Genomic DNA, 24618 nt, shown 5'->3' with positions numbered 1-24618 from the left:
CTCTCGCCGCCTTCCCTTCCCTCCGCTCTCCCCGCGCCCTCGGATGGGGACGGCGGGCGGCGTGCCGGGGGGAGGAGGCCGGTGCGCTCCGGCCGGGACGCGGACGCCCAGCCTGGACCCCGTGTTTATCGCGGGGCTGCTGGGTGCGTGCTCCGCGCCGCTCACCTGCTGCGGCTCGGCTCCTCGCGGTGGGCGAGGGGGAGCACATCAGCCGCACTTAAGAACCTGTTGGGGAGATGAGTTCATGGGGTCAGAAAGAAGGGAACATCCTTTGGGCAAGGGAGAAAATCTTTTGCATTAGGGAATCCCGGGGAATGATCATGGCCAGAGAAAGTGGGGGACCTCGGGGGCCGCGAGAAAGTTGGGGAGGTCCATTCCAGTCTTGGAGACAATCCACGGGGTCTGCCGCTTTAGGAATGTGGTGAGGTCGCAAATCGGATGTCACCCCCAACTCCATCCCGTATTCTCGTGGAACGTACCCCTCCCTAAGTTCTTTGGCCTTTGTACTCTCGTCCCCAGGCCACCCTTTGGGTCCCCGGCACTGCCACCGGCAGCGCCAGCTGGAGCAGGAGGTCCGCCCGAGAGCCGCCGAGGCAGCGGTTTCACGCGGAGCCTGTCCCCCAGCGGCGCTTGAGGTGGCTGGATGTGGGCTTGAGCTATTCCTGGCGCAGACGCCCACCAGCACCGAGGCTCCCTACACCTTAGATGTATGGTTGCTAGGCTGGCGGTACGGTCCGTCGCCGTGTCCCTAGAGATTTCCTCTTCCCCCCATCTTCTTACTGGCTGAAGATAGGGAAGCAGGCCGTGTTTGATAGAAAACTGCAGAATAAACAAGAAAGAACTGGAAAAAAGAGTGAGCAAGCTGCTTTCTTTCTGAGTAATTCGCATCCTAGGGGAACTCACTGCACCAGCCCTCTTGGAGAGGGGGACCCTAGAGGAATAGTGCCAGGTGGAAACAGATCTCAGTCCCTGCTGCGCCTGCTGCGCCTGCTGCGCACACCTTCTCTGGTGAAGTTGACCCGAGGACCCCTCCAACTTCCACAGTGCCCAGCAACTTGTAGCAGCCTGGTTGGCTGCTGAGGACAGGAGGGAGGTCAGGGTGAAGGCTGACCGTGAAAACACAAGGGGACACGGAAGCTCTGTCTCCTGATCATTAATTATACATTGTGCTGGGTGCTGGCGCTCGGCTGTGTTTTGTGGCAGCACGTTTGTGTTTTGGAAAATGCTGGTGTGTTGGAATAAGGGAGAAACATGAAAACCATCATTCTCTTCCTGCTCCTCTCTGTTTTCTGGGTGGCCTGCAGGTGGTGGCCAGCCAGCTTTCTCGCAGTTACCTTCTCAGTGACAGAGATTCCTCCGTATTTATCAAAGGGGAAAACCTCCCACCTTCCAGAAAAGCCAAGCGCTAACCAGCAGGCCCTGAGCTGGATCCCCTGCCTTGCCCTCCTCTGGACAACACGCTCATTCACAGAGGCGGCTTGTGCACACATTCCCTCCCCTCCACCTCCCGCCACAGCTTCGGTCCTGGGAGATTTTTTCTCCCCCTTTACTGAGATTCAGTGACTATCCGTAGGGGACGGATAGCTCATAGTTGCACACATTTAAAGCGTTCCCTAGACAGGGAATGATTTTGGTGAACTCTTTAACTGCCTCCTTTGTCTCAGGAAGGGGTCAATTTTGATCATAAAGAAAACTTTTTTTCAATAAGTCCAAATAAGTTGTGGTGTTTTTGTAATCCCAGGGTTTTCAACACAGCTTCTGAAATCTTTTTTACTCTAGAGGGTATGTAAATGCCACTGTAGTGCCTGTAATGAAATGTTTATGGGATGGTTTATATAAACAGTTTCCTAAATGATGACCCAACGTAATTTCTGTCAGTTTTCTGGAGAAAATAGGATTTTGGCAATGATCATTAGAAAAAACTGTCTGTAACTATTTGGCTATATTTTGTAGCTTCAAGACCTGCTGGGTGGACATAACTGGAACTTTCTATAAGGAAGCAATCTGAGATGAGATCTGATTGTGGTTGGTTGGGAAGATGTAAGTCCAGTGTAGAATGAGATCAGATTACTTTTGATACCATGAATCCATTTGAAAACATATCCAGAATCTCTTAATACCTGCTTCTTGATTTGCTTAGTTAAACCATGTGTAGCCAGCTCATTTTATCCAAAAATGGTAAGTTAGACCTTTTATTAGCTTTTCTTTCTATCTGCGAGGGCTATATTTTTATTGTAATCATGTTTTTTTGTCTTTTATTCTTTTGCTCTCCAGATATTTGGTAGTTTTGTCAAGACTCAGTACAGAAGAATGTATTTGTCTTGAGTTTAGAGTAATTATTTTAGTGGTAGATTTCCCAAGCAAACCTAGGCTGCCTTTCCACGGAAATCTACCAGCCCTCAGATGTGATCACACCCACCCTCATTCAACCCCAAGATGGTTTGACCAGGAGCTGGATTACAGGGGGAGGCAGCTCTTTTTTAGCATCTGAAATTCTCTGTGAAACCAGCAGGGAGCTGGGAAATCACGAGCACTTGGTCTCTGGGACTGCACCATCCTTTTTGATCAAAGGAACCCAGACTGTGGATGGGTATCGTGGGGCATCTCCTCATTAGTACATTTGGCCTCAATCTCGGATAGTGGATGACTTTAGTATTTTGAAGGGTGCCATGTGGACTTTTTTAGGAAGTAAAGAATAAAACTTATCATATTTCTCCCTGCTGTGAACTTCGGCACAATCATTCCAGTGCTGTGTTCTTTGCTGTACTTTTTCACATTATTGGTTTGTTTTTTTTTTTCTCAGTTGGATTTTGTCAGAGCTCCCTGTTCACTTGGCCATGACATTCTGAGATCCAATGCAGTCACAGGCTGTTGTGAACAGGGAGCTACTCTGGCAGCCTGGACAAGGCCATGACTTTGAGGAAGTCATTTAACCTCTCTGGTCTCTCTTTCCTTGTGTATAAAATTTGGGGATTGAAGTCTGTGAATTCTCATGTCCCTTCCTGCTCTGTGATTCGATCCAGGCGTGTGGAAGGAGTTGAGGGTCTATGGGTAAAGTTTCCAGCTCAGAATGTATTTTGTAATTCTCCAGCAATTACTTTAGGAATTCAGGCTGGGAACATTTATGTGTCTTTATTCCCATCTTCTGCTCATTTTCAGCATGTTGTCTACTTCTCTTTAAATGTCTGGGGAAACTGAGGCGACCTTCTGATGGAGCTGTGGTTTGCTGGGGGACCGGTGGGTGGTGGGCATAGACTCATTTCTGTTCTCGGCTTGAGCTATCATCCTTATGGAAGCTTGGGCTTGATCAAGGATGGTCTGCATGTAATGAATTATTGAGGTGTTGTCTCCATGGCTGTGCCTGAGAAAACAGCACATTTTCTCTGTCAGGCTCATGACTAATATAAATATCAGATCCCATTACGGCTTAGTAATTACCCAGGGTCTGGCCTGATGCATTCAATCAAAGCTGGAGCTTCAGCGCCTCGGAACTCTTGATTCCAGATTGGCCCTGATGCCTCATCTCGTCCTGTCCTGGGGACCGGCTGCACCAGATGACCTTCAGATACTCCTTTTTGATCAGATCACTTGGGGTGGCCTTGGAGAAGTTCTTAGGTAGCAGTCACGGGGGAGCTCCAGCTGACCTGCCCTTGTCCAGAGAGCTTGTGTTTCTTATTCCTGGCTCTCTTTGTGGAAACATACACTTCAGTACAGACTCTGCAATCAGACAGAGCCAATGATAGTAAAGCTCCCACTTATTAGCAGGGCATCTTTGGCTAGCAACCACGTCGACCCTTGATGTCTTCTTCATCTGTAAAAAGAGCATAATGATGCTTACTTCATAGGATCCTCAAAAGGTGTGGCAATAAGAGGTATTGAGCACAGAGCAAATGCCTGGCACTTAGCAGGCCTCTTGTAAATGGGAGGTACCATAGGTCCATAAAGTGTTGAGTTTATTGAGTTTATTTTCTCTTTGACTCATTGGACGTATGGCCCCTGAAGAGCACAGACTGTAACAAATAGAATTTTTGAGCCAAAAGGAGCCTCTAGATTTTGAAGTCTTCTGTCATGGGTCAGACAACCAGTTAGAGTCAGACTGTGATGTGGGCTCCTGGTTCTTGGCTACTGCAAGGCTGGAAGATTGGGGTGGAGCAGCCACAGAAGGCTCCATGGATGAGGGCCTGGCAGGGCGGTTAATGTTTTGTCAGTGGATGAGCATTGACAGTGTGTAGGTCCAGGAACTGTAGGGCTGGCAGAAGGGAAACACAGTGGCATTTGGTAGGTGGGTGTGGCTCTCTAGCAGTGTACCCTTGGGGAGGGACAATTTCCATTCCTGTTATCCCAAGTCTAGAGCTTAAGACTTGTCCCCCAGTGATGTAACTGTCTCCTGGCCAGGGTGCTCTCTACCTGGGCCAGCTTTTCCTCGACAGCCCCCCAGAACAGTGTTTCCCAAAGTGTGTTCTGTGGAACACTTGCCTTGAAGTTACCTATGAAAAAAGTTGGCAGTTATGGCATAGCTGAGCTCCCCTCAGAGGGGGCTCACAGGCGTAGAGAAGTCCTGCTGGTAAAGACATTGGTTAAACTGCCCTTGAATGTGCTCACTTGGAGCAGCCTTGCTCAGGTGTCAAGTCTGCTGTGCAGAGTCAGCCTGTGACCTTGGACAGGACTGCACTGCTTTGTGCCTCAGTTTCCTCACTGCTGTCTTCTTCCCTGAATGGGGACATTCATTGAGTGCCAGGTAGCAGAGAATAAGCGCTTGCTTTGGGGCTCTCTTTCTTTCTCTCCGTCTCTCCCTCTTGCGCCCTCACCAAGGCACAAGAAGCCTGGTGCTGAAGTAGTCAGGTTGGCATTGGATTACAATGCCAGGACCCACTTCCCAAAGGGGGTAGCAGGGATGTCCCAGCTCACACTGGCAGTGGCCGTGTTAATCTGCGAATTGCAGCAGCCAACACCACCTTCCCCGGACTTCAGAGCTGTGGAGCCCCTGGAGGACTGCCTGTGTGATTCTGGCGAAAGGACTGTGTATGTGCTGTGAAGCTGGGGCCCTGTGTAGAACGCTGGGCCTTGTAGAGACATGTGGGGGAGGTCAGGCGAGGCCAAGTACCCTGCAGATCTGCTCAAATTCCACAGCCTTTCTGTGCTCAGCAGGGAGCAGACCAAGAGTGTCTCCCTTTTTAAAAATGTTGCTTGGGTGAGTGGAACCCCAGCCCTAGGCATATGGAGAAGGAAACTTGGGGGCCCACTCTCAGAAGCAGGGTGTCCTAGCATTCTTGACAGAAGACCTAAGGAACGTTCATTTGGGATGTCAGATATCCGCCTCCAGGTGTTTGAGAGAACATCTAATCCCGGGCTTCTCAAACCTTAATAAGCACAGAAGTCACCTGCAGCGCTGATAAAATGCAGATTCTGATTCAGAAGGTCCAGGGGGGGCTTGAGGTTATGCATTTCTGGTAAGAGTCAGGCTAAGCTGATGCTGTGCAGACCACACTTTGAGTAACAAGGATCTGGTCCATTCCTAGCCTCCACACAGTCCAACCCTGAAGACATGCCTATTTTTAAATATGGAAAGCCCCAGCTCTTCAACAGCAGGAAGGGATGAGAAGAGGAGGATTCATTGTGCCAGACAGCCAGGTCAAGGAAACTCAGCTCACGCCTCTCTGAGGAGCTGCAGCTCAGTCTGGCTGCTTATTGCTAGAACTGAGTGTTCGGGTGCCTGCTCCCAGGGAACCCTCGGGTGCTGCTGATTTGGGGTTGAGTTGTGGTTGGCCAGAGCAGCGTTCTGGGGTTTACAGGGTGTGGTCTGTGTGTTGCCCATCAATGTGTGGGTTCTCCCTTGTGCCAGTTGGTCACGCTGCAAGGGGTGCGGCTTCCCAAAGTCCAGGATGGCAACTCAGCCAAACCACCTTCTTGCAAAATTAAAGGCTGGTGTTGTAGCCAGAGCTGCACTGTGGTGATGCTCCAGGAAGCCAGCTGGGGACACACCCTCTGGAGTGTTTGAAGTCAGTGGGCAGCGAAACTGCCAGCCTAACTTTCCATAGGGACCCGGGTGGGCCTTTCCAAATGGAGGGTTCAACTTCAAAGGATCGGGCTCAAACCTGACCATTGAGTGAGTTGGGTGTGTAACCCTCCAGTTGCACTACTCAGGACTTTCTGAGCAGTGGAAGAGAAAGTAGCTCCTTTTCTCACCACAGCAAGATTTTTCAGAGCTCATACCATGATGGACTCTTTCCCTGAGATCACTGAGATGTGCTTTTTATGTTGTTCCATTGTCAAAGGGGAGAATTTTATCCATGAGTGCCTTCAGCAGTCCAAATGACGAAGGGCTTAGCATCATGCCCCTCACACAGCAGGTCCCCAAATAAGTCCTCTCCTTATTATTATTATTGTTGTTTTTATTGCATATTAAGTGCATACTATGTACCAGAAACCAAGATGGGTGCTGGGGAAAAATAATTAAGACCCAGTTCTGACTACTTGCTCGTTAGGACTTTTACTTAACAGGCTGAGCAGGAAAAAAACAGTTATCTTCCCATGGGGTGGAGACACCTCTGATCTCTGAGTTGCCTGCAAACTCCTTGAGGGCAGGAACTGAGTCATATGAATACAAACATGCACCTATGTTGGGAAGGCTCTTTCCCTTGTGGTTAGCTGGGGGCTGGGTGGGAGTTTAGTGGGTGCAAATATGTTTTGCTGCTTTTGTGGGTAACTTGTTAGATGCTGTGAGAAACTCTGGGTAGAAGGGATGGGTTTGGTTTGGTGACAAAATGATGTTTGAGTTATTCCTAGGTTTAAGTTACTCATGCCTCCCTGGTCCCTCTTGACCAGTTGATAACAAGAATTTAGTTCTTAATGGGCAGTTGTTTGGGAGGTGGATGAATCAGGCAGAGATGGAAGGGCAGTTTCCAAAGAATGGCTGCTTTAAGATGGGATTTGCTTTGTTGTTGGCATTATTTGGTGAGTGTCTTTGGGACATTATGTTTAATTGCCAATTTGGAAATGTAATTGGCACTCCAGGCCCAGAATGGGTATACTTAACATCGTCAAGCCGGGCCTTGGCATCATCTCCTATGAGATCTCATTACCTGTATGACTAATGATTTTTTACATGGCCCAAACTGAAATTATTTAAAGCATCTCACTTACTTTCTATTCTGTGTGCTGTTGCATTGGCCTCCCTACTGGATTTTCTTGGGGACACACATCCGGCTGACTCTGTTCATGTCAAAGCTGATTAGCGGGAAAGCCTGCGTTCCTCCCTCCTCCCCTTCCTTTCGTCTTTTCGTCCTCTTTTCCTTTCTACTTTTTTTTTTCCTTTTTGTCTTTTTTCGTGTCCGGCAACGGATCGCAACCCTCAGTGTTACGCCCGTACCGGACTGGGACCAGCAACGGGATCGCAACCCTCGGTGTTGCTCCTGCTCCTCGCTCAGCCAGTGAGCGGGAACCGGTCTGTATGTGGGATCCGAACCCTCAGCGGGAGCGCCACCACGCTCCCAAGCGGCGCACTGTAGCAGTGCGCCACCGGCCGGCCCTCCTTTCTACTTTTTTACTGTTTCGCATTCCTGAGGGTTTTCATGGAAACTTGGGGTTGTTTAATTTCAGTTCCTTGCATAATATGGAGGAATACTCCCATTTGGGGAAGAAGTAATTAAAGGAAACATAATTACATAAATATCTCCATTATCAGAGTTTACTTTTATTTGAGGAGGGGGATTTTTTAAAAGAAAAATCGGATTTTAGATTTGTGACTTGGAGTGATGTCTTTTGCAAAAAAAGTTTTTAAGTTTTTAAGGTGGGAATTCCAGTAATGTTCTTTCCAGGGTCACTTCTAACTGTATGGAACTGCTCAGACTTGATGTGTCTGCATTTCTGCACATAAGTGGAAGGCACATTATCTACAGGCTGCTGGGATGTCTGTGTGTGGATTGAAGATGATTGTTCTGTTCCATGTCTTGTTCTGGCCTCTCTTAGAGACTGGGCAATACTCTCTCTCCCAGCCTTTGGGAGTGAACTTGGTGGTGGTGGTGGTGGGGGGGGGGGGGCTTCTGCAGGTCGGGGGCTTGAAGTTTGCAGGTTAGTGGATAGCAAATAGGGGCTTGATTTTAACAAGCTCAGAAGCAATGGAATTTTAAACTCATGGGGGGGGGGTGGCTTCTGCAGGTCGGGGGCTTGAAGTTTGCAGGTTAGTGGATAGCAAATAGGGGCTTGATTTTAACAAGCTCAGAAGCAATGGAATTTTAAACTCATAGTGGTGGAAGGGAGCTTTGGGGCTCCAGGTCCTACTGCCTCCCCAGTGCTGGAAGCCCTCCTGCCCCTCGCCAGAGGGGACTAGCGTGTTCATGATCTTCTGAGGCCACCATTCTGCTGGGGACAAACTTACCTTGGGATGAGCTTGGAAAGACCTTTCTCCTTGCACTAGCCCCTCTTTGCTTCTGGCATGTCTCCAGAATGCACGGAACAAGTCTTGGTGGATGATAGATTTCAAATTTTTAATCTAGCCTAGGAAGGGCCAGAGCTGGGTGATGTTTAGAGGTCAGCAATATTGTTGAGACACAGAATGACCTTAACTTGTGTAGTTTCTGCACGGGCAACTTTCTTTTCTTCTCTGATAGCTTCTCTGGTTTTCTCCTTCTCCTGTGACAGTGAAGTTTCCCCTTGTCCCCTTTTCCAGTGTTTGGATAATGGCCCATTCTGGCCATTGATTCTTCATGTCCACCCTCTGTGGTCTGTTCAGTCTTATTGGAAGCTGTGGTGGGAGATTTTTGGCTGTCTCTGGGCCATAAAGTCGCCTCTTTATCAGTGGCATGTGCCCTGTGTTTCCAAGATTTAGCTTCTTTCATAGCGTAGTACTGGGTGTGGCCACAAGCAGATGCAATTTTGAGGCCATGCCAAGAATCCAGATGTAGGGTGTAGATTCTTTGCTAAGAAGCCTGAGTTGGATTCTGCTTTCTAGGTATTGGCTCTTTTGAGGCCAAAGGAGAGGGAACAGACAACATGCCTCTCTCTGCATTGTTGGAATACGGCTGCTCCTTAGAACTGAAGGCTGTTCCCTCCCCAGCTGCACATCTTGTCCCCTCTTTCGGACTTCTGCATACTACTGTTGTCATTCCCTCTATCTTGCTGAACAGAAAGAAACCAGGAAAGAAAAGAAAAGATACAGGAGGAGAAGGTGAGGAGGGAAGGCAGGGGGTAGAGGGAGATGTTCGCAGCAAGAAAAATAGAATTTCTCTTCTGGGAGTTGGAGATTGGATAAATGTGTAATTGGATGAATTTTGTTTCCAGTCCCTTCACCTCTGTCTTAATGCATAAATCATGTCCAATGACCTCACCTCCAAGGATCGAAGCGTTATGTAAAGACCGGTGGACAGAATGATTTCACTTTGGGAAAATTTACCTTCTCCTTAGCAAATGAGAAGTCCTGTCTAATTAAGTGCCAGCGTGGGGCCCGTGTGGCCCTACAGCCCAGATGCTAAGGGTTGCAAGGCTTCGTGGGGATCTTTGTTGTGTGCTTGTTACATGCGAACAGGAGAATTTTGCTCCTTTGTGGGAGAAATTGCTGCATTATTCTTGTTTTTCCTTTATGTGGCTTTGGAAGGTGGACCCTCTGTGGCTCTGGAAGTGAACAAAGAGGGCATCCAGTGATCTTCACATGGTGAACACAGAGATATGGGTTCCAAGGCTTGGAGGAAGGATTTGGAAGATGAAAGTGCTCATCCAAGTGCTGGGGATTTTTATGACCAACGTTAGCTGGCAACAGCTTTATGCGTTGTTTTTGCCTTTGTGCTTCTGGGAGCACTTTCCTTATAGTGCTTAGAGGAATTGTTTGAGCTGCTCATGAGTTATGGCTGTTTCTCCTGTGGATTGTGGCAGCTACGGCTGATCAGGTGATAGATTCTTGAAGAGTAGAGGAATGATGTCTCTAGCTGAACCTGCAAGAGAACTCAACAATTTGCCTCGGTCTTAAAAAAAGAAATCTGTTTCTTAAGTTAATTCATAACTCTATTTTCCCTGTAGGATTTATTTTTTAACTTGAGTGTTTTACACTTTTGTTCTTAATCTTAAGTGCACCATATGTTTATTGTAGAAAATGCAGGCTGTGCAGAGGCATTAGAAAAAAGAAAGGACACCTCATTCCTGTTAGGACAGCTACTATCAAAAACCAGAAAATCACAAGTGTTGGCGAGGATGTGGAGAAACCCTTGTGCACTCTTGGTAGGAATGCAGAATACACAGACACTATGGAAAACAGTACGGTGGTTTCTCAAAAAAATTAAAAAATTGGGCCGAGCCCATGGCACACTTGGGAGAGTGCGGCGCTGGGAGCGCAGCAGCGCTCCCGCCACGGGTTTGGATCCTATAAAGGGATGACCGGTGCGCTCACAGCGCTCACTGGCTGAGCGCGGTGCGGCAGGTCTCAAAAAGGACAAAAAAAAAAAAATTAAAAAATTAAATTATCATATGCTCCAGTAATTCCACTTCTGGGTATATATCCAAAAAAATTAAAAGTAGGGACTCACAGAGATATTCGTACATCCTTATTCATAGCCACATTATTCACAACAGCCAAAGGTGGAAAAAACAATGCAGTGTCCATCAGCAGATGAATGGATAACAAACGTGGTGTGTGCATACAATGGGATATTATCTACCTTAAAACCACAGGAAGTTCTGACACATGCTGCATGGATGAACCTAGAAGAAATTAGGCTAAGTGAAGTAAGTCAGACACAAAAGGACAAATTCCATTTATATGAGGTATCTAGAGTGGCCAGACTCATAGAAACAGAAAGTAGAAGGGTGGTTTCTGGGAAAGGGGATGGGGGAAAGTGGGGAGTTACTTAATGAGCATAGAGTTTTGCAAGATGAAAAAGTTCTGGAAATTGGTTGCACAATAATGTGAATGTACTTAACACTACTGAACCACACACTTAAAAATGGTTAAGATGGTAAATTTTTATGTTATGTGTATTTTACCACGATTAAAAATAAAAATTTTAAAAAAGGAAACAAAATCCCTCCAAATCCCCCCTCCTGGAGATGACCACTGCTCTCTTTGGGCACATTTCCGTCCCTGACACATCCTTCACTGTGGATTCTTGCTTTGTCTGTGGGGCAGCTAATACTCTTCCTCTAAGGATTGCAGCCTGTCACGAGGTGCCAGGCTGGCCTTGTTTGGTCCGGACAGCATCTACACCGAGAGCAGAGGAACGAGCAAAGGAACCCTCTTTCTGCCCCCGGAGCCTGGCTTACTGGTGTCTGCTCTCAGAGTGAAGTTAAGGGACTTCTAGGTTTTTGATTTGGACATATGATATATGAGTAGCTATGGCGACTTCAACAAGTCATTGTCTCTGGGCCTCGGTTTTCTCACTTGTAATATGTTCTCTGACTTAATGATTTCAGTGTAAAGCCATTTCTTAAATCAGATTTCAAAGCTCTCATTTTTACCTGCTAAAGAACCAAAATATTGTTATTCAAGATAATGGATCCAGGGAGAAATCTTTGTTCTACTGTAAATCACAAGGGTGAAATTCGATTGACGTATCCCCCAAACTTCAATATTCACTTTGATGAAATGACATATTTAAGAATTACAATCTGGGGACACAGGTCCCTTGAAAATACCGTCAAACCTGTCATTAAAAAAAAGTCTCAGAACTAGGTTTTTGGGACTCTGCTATTACTTCTAATGACACAGCCACACCACTATTGAGGTTTTAATTTTAATTTCTGATGTGGGGGAAAGGGAGAAAATATCTTAGATTATAGACTGTAAAGAGTGTGCTAGGATAGGCTGGCTTTGTTGAGGTTGGGCATAAAAAGAAACGTCTGATTAAAGAGGAGGTCAAATGCAAATCAACTTTGTTTGATGCTTTTCCTTAACTTGCCCCAAAAAGCAACCCCAGAGGCAGAACGTTCATCTCAGCTCTGTTCCATGAAGCGCTCCAGCTGCCAAAAGCAGGGATGAGATTATCGTGGCTTCTGTGGCAAAGTAGCAAGTGTCCGAAGGGATGATCCCCAAACACTCTCAATAACTTCTGAAATAAAATTCCCCCCAAACCATAGGCAGCACGTCAGAACTTACTGGAATAGTTCTCTTAGGTTACATAACATCAAGTTGATTATGCTGCTGGGGCCATGTATTAAATTTTAACTTGTCACAGATGCATTACATTAACACTTCACAGATCCACAGAATACCAGGTAGCTTCTGAGTGCTATTAAGTAAATGGGTGGTTGTGTAGGACTCAATGCAGCCCAGACAAAAAATACCTACTTGTACATTGAGATTCTGCCGTATTGTAGTTTGAGTCTTATTGTGGGTGCAGACGTCCTCCAAGTATTTCTTACAAGGTAAATTAAGAATATAGACAGTAGTCATTGCAGCTACAGTACTGAATACTTGATTTATGGCCAGGAACCAGTTATGACAGAGATTTTTAAAACTCTGGGAACCTTTTCATTTTCCAGTGACAGGCAGTGCAAGCACTATATTTTTAATTGGTCCCTTCTTTAAGTCAGGAGCTGAAATGTTATCATACAGATCTCTCCTGAGTTGCATGGAAACTAATAAAATCACGAAGGTTTCTATTTGTACTCTGTGAACACAGACTGTAGTGTAACTGAAACAGCTATCTCCAGGGATGATGCTATTTAAATGCTAGGCAGGGCTTTAAAATGATTTTAATGGTGAAAACAGAAACCAGCAAGTGAGGTGCTCCCGTTCTTTCTTCCCTACCTCACCGGTGCCTGTTCACCTGTGCGCCTCTTTACTTCCTGATCTCAGAAAGAACAAACTTAAAACAAGAACCGTCAGTCTCTAATACATCCTGTCCATCACCTGCTTTAGAAAACAGAGGTGATTTCCTCTCAAGCCCTTTGCTCTTCCCCCTCAGGTCTTACGTTTTTCTCTGGACTTACTGGTGCTTTTGTTTTGGGATTCTGTCTTTCCGTGTGAACTGGAATTGCTAACTTGTTAGGAAAAATAAATAGTGATAAACTTTTTCAAGTGGTTACTATACATTTAGCATTGTTTTAACTCCTTACATTTATTATGTTTAATCCTCAAAAACAATCCTAGGCACTTTTATAATTCCCATTTTACAGATTGGAAAACTGAAGCACAGACAATAATTTTTTTTTCGTTCTTTGGATAACAAACTTTGAGTGCTTACTATGTGTTTGGTAGTTTCTAAGGCCATCATGTGTATTATATAATCCTCACAACAACCCAATGAAGTAGGTAGGATTATCATCCTCACTTTATGGGTTAGGAAACTGAGGCACAGAGAGGCTGAGTAACTTGCACAGGGTCACACACTGGTGAGGGGCAGACCCAGATTTAAATCCAGGCAGGCGGGCACTGGAGTCCACACACCTAATCCCTGCCCTGTACATATCAGTTATCCCTCCTGTAGTGGTAGGATAGTTCTACTCAGCTCCTTCCTGCCACAATATGAAAGTAACTCAGATGATAATAGGGCTGAAAAGAGAAGTCTGTGTGTTGAGACTCATGTGCCATTCTAGATGAGGTATCTAGTACCCTTAAACTGTCTGAATCTTAGTTTTTCTTGCTGGAAAACAGGATAGTCATCTTTTCTCTACCTGGTAGGCAGGAATGCTAAGCACAGTTATGCAAGTTGCTCACTGTACAACTCCAGTGCTACTATGAGATTCATGTCGTATAATAATAATTGTACCTTATGAACTATGGCACATGTGCTACATCCCTGTGCTGAGGGGTACTTGAGGGTACAAAATAAATATTGGGGCATTTTTTTGAGTATCATCAGTCTTCCTTGAAGTTTTGGAGGAAAACATTATTTTTATTTATTTATTTTTTGTCTTTTTGTCTTTTTTCGTGACCGGCAACGGATCGCAACCCTCAGTGTCGCGCCCGTACCGGACCAGGACTGGCTACGGGATTGCAACCCTTGGTGTTGCCCCCGCTCCTCGCTCAGCCAGTGAGCGGCCGGTCTGTATGTGGGATCCGAACGCTCGGTGGGAGCGCCACTGCGCTTCTCAAGCGGCGCACTGTAGCAGTGCACCACCGGGCCGGCCCAGAAAACATTATTTTTAATATTTACCACATACATGGAATATATTAAGAGTAGGACGTAGAATTTGAACCTATTTTTAAAAACTTGGGAGGTATGTGTCTGTGAGTGTGTGTGTGTGTACATGTGCACACACGCATGCAGGAGAGCATGGAGGAGCAGAAAAGTTTGACACTCACCTGCAAAGTCTTACCATTAAACCACAGACCTGTGCATCCTTGTGTGGAATGAATTCCCACGTGCTATCTGCTCAAATCTCAAACTCTGAAACTGTGTTAGTAAAAGAATAGGCATCCCATGAAAGAGAAAAGAGTATATTTGAATATTCCCTGGTCTGTTAAAATTAAGTGCGTTTGGTTGTTGATGGGAGAGAGAATTTAATCTGCACACTCAGAAGGAGACAGTTGTAACTCATTCAGTGGTTATGAGTCTTCCCTTGCCATGGAAGGATCGATTCCCCACCCTTCTCCACCTCCATGGCCTGGAAATACATTATGACATCTTAATATGGATATCTTTCCAGACCACTGGGCATTGTGGCCTTGTGCCTTCAGAACTCCAGGCATAGAATATTTGGAAGCAGAAGACAAATTGGTCAGTCTGCAAATCTTTATTAGCATGGATGTCTTTTTCCCAGGGATATGGGGTTGTGTGAGACATCATTTCCTCTCTGGCAATGCCAGTTGCCACACTGCATGATTCTAAGGGCTCCATTCACATTGTGACCATGAATGATGCCTTCTGAGTTGTGCAGTGCACAGCCTGTATGTCCATATGTGTGTCTTTTCTAGGCTTCTAGCTGAATTGGTCTGATATGCTTTCCCAAGAAATTAAAAACACAGTGCAAGACCCATAATTTTTAATGGCAAAATGAGTAACAGAAACATTTAGAACTTTGGATTCAGAAAAGGTGGAGAAAACAGAATTGGTTAGAGAGGGAGTGGCCAGAGAGAGCCCTCTGGGGATATTGGGTTGTGAAGGCAGCCCCAGCCTGCCCACCTCCAAGCCCAGCTCTCACAACAGGCTGTTTCCATGACCACGGTGCAGCTCCTGAAGTGACAAGGAGGCCTCTCAGGCCACCGCACTTGTAAGCATGAGCCTCGGGCGAATGCTTGGGTGCCAGCCTGTGTGTGTCCCTACGGCCCATGTTCAAGGAATAACAGGACCCTCCCTGAGGACTTAGAAAAGCCTCTCTGTTGCCAACTGTGCTATTTTTAGCTACCTCCCACGACCCCTGCTGCCCCCAGGTATTTGTCAGCAGCGCATCCTGCGCCCACATGGAAAATGGCAGTTGGAGCCCAGGCCTGCCTTGCACAGGCCACAGCAGTCTCGTTACCAGGCCTGGTGGCCAGGCCTGGCCTTTGAGGCTGGCAGGCTGCGGTGAGGCTGGTTGCATAACTGGCCTTTCTGCTGCTGGTTCTGGGTGAGGAGGTCGAGCCAGAGAAAACAGGTCCACAGTTCTCAGCCCCTCTGGAGCCCTGGTATGCCTTGGACAGGTTTGTGGGCCCAGTGACGACCTGTCATGGTCAGGAGCTGCCTCTGCTCTAGAGCTGCTGACCACTGCTTCAAAGTGCTCCAGGCTGGAGTGACACCCCTGCTGCTGGGAAACACGGAGATGGCCTGGTGTGATCCCCGAATAGTCCAGATGTGATAGGAGGCTGGAAGTGACTGCAGGGATGACCTTCCTTCCCTCGATCCCTGTACCTTCCCCATCCTTCAAGGCTTAGCTCAGAAGGATGCTGGAAATGCCGCCTTCCTACCTTCTCCACCCAGCCTTGTCAGCTCTCTCTCTCTCCCCTCTGACACTCCCACTCTGTCTCTCTGTCCTGGGTGGGGATCTGCTGCTATACCTCTGTTTCTAAGCAGGCATCCTGCCTCCTCTGCTGAAAGCTCTTTGGACAGGGCTGGAGGGTTTTCGTTTTTGATCTGTGCCTGGCAGGTGTTCCTGGAGGGCAGTCAGTGAGTGCTAATTCGATCAGTAACAATGTGGTAGCTAGTGTCAAAGAAGACCCTCAGTGAACCATGTTTCTTGGTAAGTATTTCTGCTTTGGGAAGTCCCCTTTGAATCAGGGTTAACCTGTGACTTGCTCGTAACCAATAGGATGTGGGGGCGTGATGCTGTGTGACATCTGAGGCTAGGTCGGAAAAACCCTTGCAGCTTCCCTCTTGGTCTCTCGCAACACTTGCTCTTGGGGGAGCCAACTGGCATATAAGATGTCTGACTATCCTGAGACCGCCAGGCCACGTGGAGGGCCCTGGAGAATGAGATGCCACATGGGGGGAGGTGGCAGGGGGAGAGAGCGTGAGTGCCTTACTCTCCAAGGAGCACCAAGGTGCCAGATATGTGCACGAAGACGCCGTCTTGGAGATGGATCCTCCAACCCCAGCTGACACAGATCAGAGGTGAACCAACAGGCTGATCCCTCCATGATTTCCTGACTTAAAAAACATGAGCAAAATAAAATGATTGTTTTAAGCCAACTACATTTAGCGTGATGTGTTAGACAGCCGTAGATGACTGGAATAGTGACTGTTTAGTGGGGTCCGTCCACAGGATCCAGCCCTGCACTCCCTCTAGACTCCTCTTATCCTCTCTTCCCAAGCTTTTCACACCCGCCGTGGAGGAACTCCTTCATTTTATTAACCTTTTTGTTTTTGCAGTTCTGGGCCTTCACACATGCTATTCACTCTGCTGGTGTTCTCCTTCCCCGTGCTCCCTTTCCCATTCCACTTAGCTGACTCTTATTTAGCCATTGATGTGCTGCTCAATGTTTAACAGCTGGGTCTTTAGAAAAAAAAGCCCTACGGTCAGCCCTCCCCGTCTGTGGGTCTTGCATGCATGGGGTCCGTGTTCATGGATGCAACCAACCACGGACTGAAAATATTTGGAAAAAAAATTGTGTCTCTTCTGAACGTGTGAGACTTTTCTTTCTTGTCATTATTGCCTAAACAGTATAGCATAACAACTATTTACATAGCATTTGCATTAGGTGCTAGAAGTAATATGGAATCAATTTAAAGTATACAGGAGGATGTGTGTAGGTTCTGTGCAAATCCTGTGCCATTTTCAATCAGGGAACTGAGCATTGTGGATTTTGGTATCTGCGGGAGGTCTTGGAACTGATCCCCAGTGGATACCAATGGACGACTGTATTTGTAGTGTTTGTCATTTCCAGTGGTGTAAATACTCCCACCATGGTTGATTTCAAGGTACCAACATGACGTTGCAGTACATGGAGGCAGGTATCATCATCCACATTTTACAGATGTGGAGACCGGAGCTGAGAGCGGTTCGGTTACTTTCCTAGTAGATCTCAGGCATAAGTGGACTCTGCTGTGCTTGGCCTCCAGGAGCATGCTTTTCCCACTGCTCTGCACTGTCCTGGAGAACCTGCAGCTGACTCTGAGTACCGGTGGTGTTGCTGCTGGGCTGTCCTGTTTCTTCTAGACTAGTGGTCTTCCCATTGCTTTTCTTGAGTGCTGTTGGCTTTTCCTTATGCTCACCTCACCTGGCCAGTCATAGCTGCCAATTTCTCTCTTGGACCATATTATGTGTGCAGTGATCGTGGAAGTGCTGAGCCCACAGGGACTTATGAGTCCATCCTGAGGACTGAGGGACTATGAGTATTAGTCAGGCTAGTCCAGCTGCTATAACAAGCAGACCTACATGCCAGTGACTTTGTACACAGAAATTTATGTGTCATTCATGAAGGACCACCGATGCTGTGTGTGTTAGGGGCAGGGGAGGACTTGCTTCCATGCAGTCATTCAAGGATCCTGTCTCCTTTCACCTGGGGACTTGAAATCTCCTAGGGGGTCCTAAAGGTCTCTGCTGGTTCTTCTGCATCTGTCTGGCTGTCGGGAATGAGATGTAAGGATCCAAAGGGTAGTTTTTGTGGGGGTAGTTCTGGAAATCATTCATATTCCTTCTGCCCACACAGCCCATTGGCCAGAACTCAGTCAAAAGGTATCTTAACTGCAAGGCATCCTGGGAGATGTAGTAGTGCGTCCAGGAGAAGCTTGAAGTGGATTTTGGGAACACTTGGACTGCAGAAGGGCCTCCAGAGTCCCAGGCCGAGGGCTTCTGCTATCCATCGTCGGCTGTGCCATAATCAATCATTACCGTGACCCCGTAGTAGAACTGGATGTTTGCCGGGTATCTGTCAGGTGTCGGACATGGTATTAAACACTTCATGGGCTTTATTTCACTCATCCTCACAATGAGCCTATGGTGTAGACACATGATACTATTGTCATTATCCCCATTTTACAGATAAGCAGAAACAGCCTTGTGATGGCTGTGTCACTTGCCCAAGGAACATCAGTAACAGGTGGCAGAACTGGCATTAGAACCGAGGGTTTCCTGGCTTGGTGTGAGCTCTTCGCCTCTCCCTGGGCTGCTCTGCGGTTCCCTCAACTCATCCTCTTCTTCTCTGTCCCTTCAGATTGTAAACTACGTTGATTCTTAGACTTCTTCCAGGGACAAAGGGACCAAGGGGCTTAACCACCCAGGGCAGGGCAGTGCTTGGGGCCATTGAGGTCCTCTGCCAAGGTTGCCTGAAATACTGTCCCCATGTGCTCATCTCTGTTTCCTTTCGACAGTGTCATCAAGCATCATAAAATGCTTTCAACTAAATGTAGAACTGAAAAAGTGGATGGTTTCATTTTTACTTGAAAAATGAGGGCCTCTTCTTGGGAACAGTCTTCATAGCGTTGTTGCAGTCTTTTGAATGTTGTCTGGAGTGACATCTGATTTTAGGAAACTGTCCGAGGTAGTTTGCAGGCACGTGTAATGAACGGGAGAGGAAGCCAACATGGGTAAGGTATTTCTGGTCCCTGAAATGTGTAATGAGGAAGTTTCAAATCTGAAGGTTCTGGGCGGCTTGTAAATGAGCTCTGTAGGAAATTTCCAAAGAAGAGTTCCAGAAGTTTTTTGCGTTTTGGCGGTATTGAAATTAATATGCAATCCCCTTCCACCCCCAATGCAAGAGGCAGCTCTCATTTGGAATGTTGGCTTTGGTCCCTTAAATTCAGGGTGGTGAACTTCATAGCCTAGGTTGGAGACGGACAAAGGTGAGTTTGCATCCCAGCTCTACTTTGCATTAGCTGGATGGCTTTGGGTAATTTTCTTAATCTCCTCAAGCTCACTTTCCTTATGAGTAAAATGTGAATACTAAAAATACTGACCACACAGAGTTTTTGTGAGTGTTAAATGAGCATTTAGCACCTCGTAAGTGCTCAATAAATGGCACCTGCTATGATGAGCTTGGCTGTTATTTTAGAGCTCTCTCTCCTGTCAATAGCCGTGGCCAGGAGGCCCCTGAGATGAGGAAGAGGAGGGAGCGTGGTAGCCGGGGCCAGCGGTAGTTACCAAGATGTGCCAGCCGTGAGGCGGTGACTGTTCTCCTTGCCCCATCACGCCCCCGACAGCACTGGAGGAAGGAAGATGTGGAGGGAGAGGAAAGGAAGAATCTGGAGTCAAGAGAGCTCACTTTAATAGGGGTAATTCCAGGGACCCCCAGGCTGCCCACCTGTAAAGTGAAGATCGGATGAGGCAATTCTAAGAGTTCCTTGTGCTTTTAACAATCCTGTGTTTTTGAAAGAATTTTGATTTTGTTCCTACATGTTCTGTCCCTCGACTCCCACCTTCCACAGCCTCAGGCAGATGGAGAGAGTGGCAAAGGGCACCAAAGGCTCTGCTCCCGGGGGCTGAGGCTCTGGGAAGAGGCTCCAGAGGCTGGCGGCCAGAGCAGCAAGGGCTGGGGAGCCCGTCTGTGAATCCTGGGGCTGCAGCACCCACAGGGGCCCAGGGAGTGGTGAACAGACGCGAGGCACCTTTTGGGCTGGAAAAGCAAAGCAGCAGCATTCTTCTGAAGCCTGAGCTTTCCTGCCCGAGTGGGCTTGTTTCTTAGTTGGCAGTGAGCCCTGGTTAGGAACCTGGGCTACTATTCACTGAGGCAGTTTAAGGTTTGCGTAACATCTGGGATTTGTCCCCAGACTTTTTCCTCAATAGGGGATTATGTGTTCTGAGGCACCCAGAAGGCCTTTCTGTACACTGAACTGTGCAGGAAGACTTCCGAGTCATCTCTCTTTCCATCCTCCCATGCCCTCTTATCTCAAGTTTATTCTGCCACAGGCATTCAGTTAAACAAGTGTTTTGCTCGTTGGCAACTGGCCCCACGCTCAGGCCAGGCTATGAGAGGATTCCAAGGATCAGTCCTTGGGGGCTTTGTCAGGGAGCCCACAGTTGAGTTGGGGCTTGGTGAGGGACAGACGCAGTGCTCCTTCCTCTGCGTGGGTGGTGAGGTGGGACGGACATGGGATTGGGGGCGCAAGGACCCAGGTTCAGCTGTGTCTCTCCCACCAATGAGCTGTGTGGTCTTGGGCAAGTTGTCTTCCCTCCGCAAGCCTCAGCTTCCCTTACCTGTAGGATGAAGACCACAGCGAAAGTTCTACCCAGCACATGAGAAGTACACGGTAGAGTGGCCCCATTTGTATCATGTATCCGGGTGGAATAATGACATTTAGCAGAAGTCGATCTGTTCAGGCTCATCTTTGAGTTCACCTTACACAAAGCACTGCGGGAGGTGAGGGATGGGGACAAGGCCCTGAGAATTTCGCATTGCTTCAACTCGTCCTGCTCTCCAGCCAGATTGTGACCTGGCACACTCTGGGCGGTGGGCTGCAAAGGCATCTTCTTCACTGATCTCTGCATTCCCAGCACCCAGCTCGTGGCACGACACCAGCTGGGCACTTGGTAGACATTAGGCAAATGAATGAACAAATGGGCATTCAACACACTGTTGCTAGTGAATCGACTAATATTCCATGCTGGTTATATTTATGTTTGGGGCACTGAGTCTCTTTGTCGTCTGTGGCTTCTTGGGCTCTGAGGGTATTTCATTATTTCTGGGAGCCAAGGTTGAGCCTTTGAGGCCACTTTCATGAGGTCCAGGGCTCCAAGCAGGCAAGATGCCCACCCAGGCCTGGGCAGTGGCAGGACAGGGTGACCCGGGGATCGGCCTGCAGTTACTTCCCCCCACCCCATATGCCAGTGGCTTGGCACAGGGCTTCTGAAGCATCTCAGGCTGACTTCCTCAGAAGAAAGGGTATTTTGTAAGCTCTGTGGGTGTAAGTGTTGGATAGCAGTTCCCACCAGCAGACAGTCGTCACCTGTCTGATAAAATGACAACATCGCTCTTTTCTTCCCACCCCACTCATCTTCTCTTCCCTGTGTGAAGTGGCCTCTGTCAGGCACCACCAGCCACCGTAAGAGGAGCCAAGTTCTTCCTCGCAGTGTGCTGAACTGGATGGCAGCACATGGGACGGAAGGGGTGATTTTAGCTTGAATGCAAACATCCTGTCGGAGCACAGAGCGATTACAGTTCCTGCTGTGCGCAGGGAAATAACTGCACAGAGGTGAATCGGGGCATCTGTTCACTGCTAATTAACCCCTCCGTGTGCACTTGGGTTGCCAAGTGAGCCGGCCTGCAGCCCGAGCCACCTCCTGGAAGGAGGACTCCCTTGGCAACCAAGATCAGCTGGCCCAGCCGCCGCCGTGGGCTCCTGCCTCACTTGCTGCCTCCACTGGTTCTGCTTTTTAACAGAAGCGTTGCTTTTGGACCTGATAAGCTTTGAGTTCTTTAATGAGGCACTGAGCGTATTGGAGAGAAGCACAGAACAGCCAGAGGTGGGGCTGGTCAGTCCTGGTCAACCAGAGTTTATTGGGCTTCTGGGAGCTTTTAAACGCCATGCTGCAAGTGGGGGAAGGTGGCACCAGGGAAGCTGCCATTTGTCGAGGGCTTATATGTGCCTTCGTCAGAGCTGGCCACTTCACATCTCAGCTGGTAAAATTCTCAGAGCAACCCTGAAGGGGAAGTGTTGCTCAGGAGCTAAGACTCAGAGAGGTCAAGTAATCACATGGGGTCATATAGACATTCCAGGAGGTAGAAGAGAAGCCCAGACATTGAGGAACTTACAGACTTATTGTGTGGGCAAAAGTTCCAAACCATGTGTAATCTATTCTTGTAATAAACAATCTATTGAACCCGGAGCCTGTGCTCAATGCAGGGGGCGGGGGATCCAGAAACAAATCAGCCCAGCTTTGTCTTGCAGGGGGCAAATGGCTTAGAGGGGACTGTTCACTTTCACTATTTTACTTTGGGGCCAGGAACTCTGTCAGTGAAGGTCTTCAGGCAAGGAGAAGAGGTAGAGACCCATTCTTGGTAGTGAAGAGAGGAAGGCGCCCCCACACTTGAAACATGCCACGTAGGATGAGGAATCCACCAGTCTTTCGACCTGCGATTTTAAGTCGAGGTCTAATGCGCTCGTGGGGCATGGGCAGGTCTCCAGTGTACAGGCTGGCGCATTTGTACATGTGCGTGCACCTGTGTATCTGCCAGGTCTTGGAGGCAAGAACCCCGCATTGCGTTGTGTGTTCAGGCAGAATGATGAGATGCCGACCATCAGTGCTCCAAGGAATTCAGAGGAAATGGAGCTCAATGAACCCTCTCCAAATATGTTTCCATCAGAAGGGAAAGGAAGATGAATATTCATGCATCTTGATCTCTTTTTGCATCATTTACATTTTGCTTTCTCTGGATTTGAGGCTCCCCACCTGTCCCTGGGTGCTGAAAAATAGTTGTTTCATGCATCATATTCCATGTGTGTTGGAAGGAAAAGAGGAGAGAAGAAAAAGAAATTGAGGGATGAGAAGATGACGAGACTCCTTGAATGGCTTAGCCAGCTTTGTGCCCATGACCAGGAACGTGTCTGGGTCTCTGCCCATGTACACGAAATGTGCTCATTGTCTTTGGGGTCTGCAGGAGCAAGGCCTGGTGCTGGGCTCTGATGTCCTGTGTCCTCCATATGTTCTGTGTGGGGATGTGGTTGGATCTGGGAAGGCCCATGTTTGGGAGTGTCGGGAGCAGAAGAAACCAGAAAACCAGGGGCCGGCCCGGTGGCGCACTGGATAGTGCGCCGCTTGGGAAGCGCGGCGGCGCTCCCGCCCGAGGGTTTGGATCCCACATACAGACCGGTTCCCGCTCACTGGCTGAGCGAGGCGTGGGGGCAACACCGAGGGTTGCGATCCCGTTGCCAGTCCCTGGTCCGGTACGGGGGCAACACTGAGGGTTGCGATCCGTTGTCGGACACGGAAAAAGACAAAAGACAAAAAAAAAAGAAACCAGAAAACCAGGATTCCCATCTCTTTCTTCCTTGATCTTTTTTAGTTTTTTCTGTCATATTCCTTAAATCACGTTTCTAGGCAAATATGTGCTTTACTGTTTGTGGACCTTGATCCTGCTCTTCCAGATTAAATGATAAACTTCTCAGTGGGCGTATAATCACGGTGCTTGTTCTTCTCTCACACCATTCCCCCCGATGACCTACAATTGTCTGAGCACACGGTACATCACCCCATGAGTGCTGGTTGTGTGCACTGCTTTTAGGGTCTTTGGTGACATGTGACTAGCCATCACAGGGGCATGGGATTAGATCCAGTTATAAGACAGCAGAACACGGTTCATCTCTGGATGCCTGGGTGAACACTGGCCTTGGTGAACAGCAGAGAAGTTTGGAAAAAGTCTCAGTAACTCACTATTATGGACAACTCACCATTTGCCAGGCTGGGTGTGAAGGACTTTAGGTAGCTGAATCAGTGCTGATGCTTTTGATTGCAAATGGCAGAATTACTGACTTAAATTAATGTGAACATTATAGGGACTTCATTGGCTCCTATAATTGGAAAAGAGGGTGACTTCAAGTGAGGCTTGATCCAGTGGCTCAATGATGTCTCCAAGAACCCAATTTCTTTTTGTCACTCCAATCTGCTTTCCTCACAGTTGGTCTCATCCTGAGAATGCCTCTAGGTGCTCCGATGGCTGCTGCAGCTCTGGAGGACACCTTTGTCCCAGTGTTCCTAACACAGGGTCTGAGGGTTACTGCCATTGGACTGGATAAGGCTGGAGGTTATGGTCAGTGTTCCTAGAACCTTAAGGATCCCAAATGGAAAACGGTCTGCATGGCAAGGAAGAGGGGGGATGGAAGTTTGGAAAGCAGTTAGCAAAGTCCCATACACATGGAGGGTCACATTTAATCCTCACAATACCCCTGCAAGATTGGCATGGATATCACTCCCACTTACAGATAGGGAAACCGAGGTATGGAGAGACCAGGTAATTTGCCTCAGTTCACACAGCTCATGGCTGGAGCCGGGAGTTGAGCCTGGACAGTCTGACTCCATGACCTGTTCTAACCACTCTGGCATTTTCCGGTAAGTTTTTCTTTCAAAGAACTGAGATGGAAATTCATCTTTTTAAAGTATAAAAGTAGTATCTAGTACATTCACAGAGTTGTGCAACTGTGACTATTATCCAATTCCAGAACGTTTTCATCACCCCAAAAGGAAGCCTTGTATACATTAAGCAGTCACTCCTGTTCCCTCTCCTCCCAGCCCCTGGCTGGTCTAGTTTGCACTGTCTCTGTGGACATGCCTAATCTGGACATGTCATATAAATGGAATCACACACTGTGTGACCCTTTGTGTCTAGCTTCTTTCACATAGCCA

At 47.8% G+C, this 24618-nt stretch overlaps 1 protein-coding gene across 1 annotated transcript in view; it reads left to right on the top strand.

The window, feature by feature from the left end:
* LOC103592564 overlaps positions 1 to 5035 on the top strand; it is an 86393-nt gene extending 81358 nt beyond the window's left edge. Inside the window, 4 exon segments of the mRNA XM_008575351.1 lie at positions 78 to 212; positions 214 to 275; positions 520 to 727; positions 4813 to 5035. Coding sequence (XP_008573573.1) covers positions 78 to 212; positions 214 to 275; positions 520 to 727; positions 4813 to 5035 — 628 coding nt within the window.
* The last annotated feature ends 19583 nt before the right edge of the window (positions 5036 to 24618 follow it).

The sequence above is a fragment of the Galeopterus variegatus genome, unplaced genomic scaffold, assembly GCF_000696425.1.
Source record: "Galeopterus variegatus unplaced genomic scaffold, G_variegatus-3.0.2 Scaffold1171, whole genome shotgun sequence".
Lineage (NCBI taxonomy): Eukaryota > Metazoa > Chordata > Mammalia > Dermoptera > Cynocephalidae > Galeopterus > Galeopterus variegatus.
This window is presented reverse-complemented; position numbering and strand designations above follow the sequence as displayed.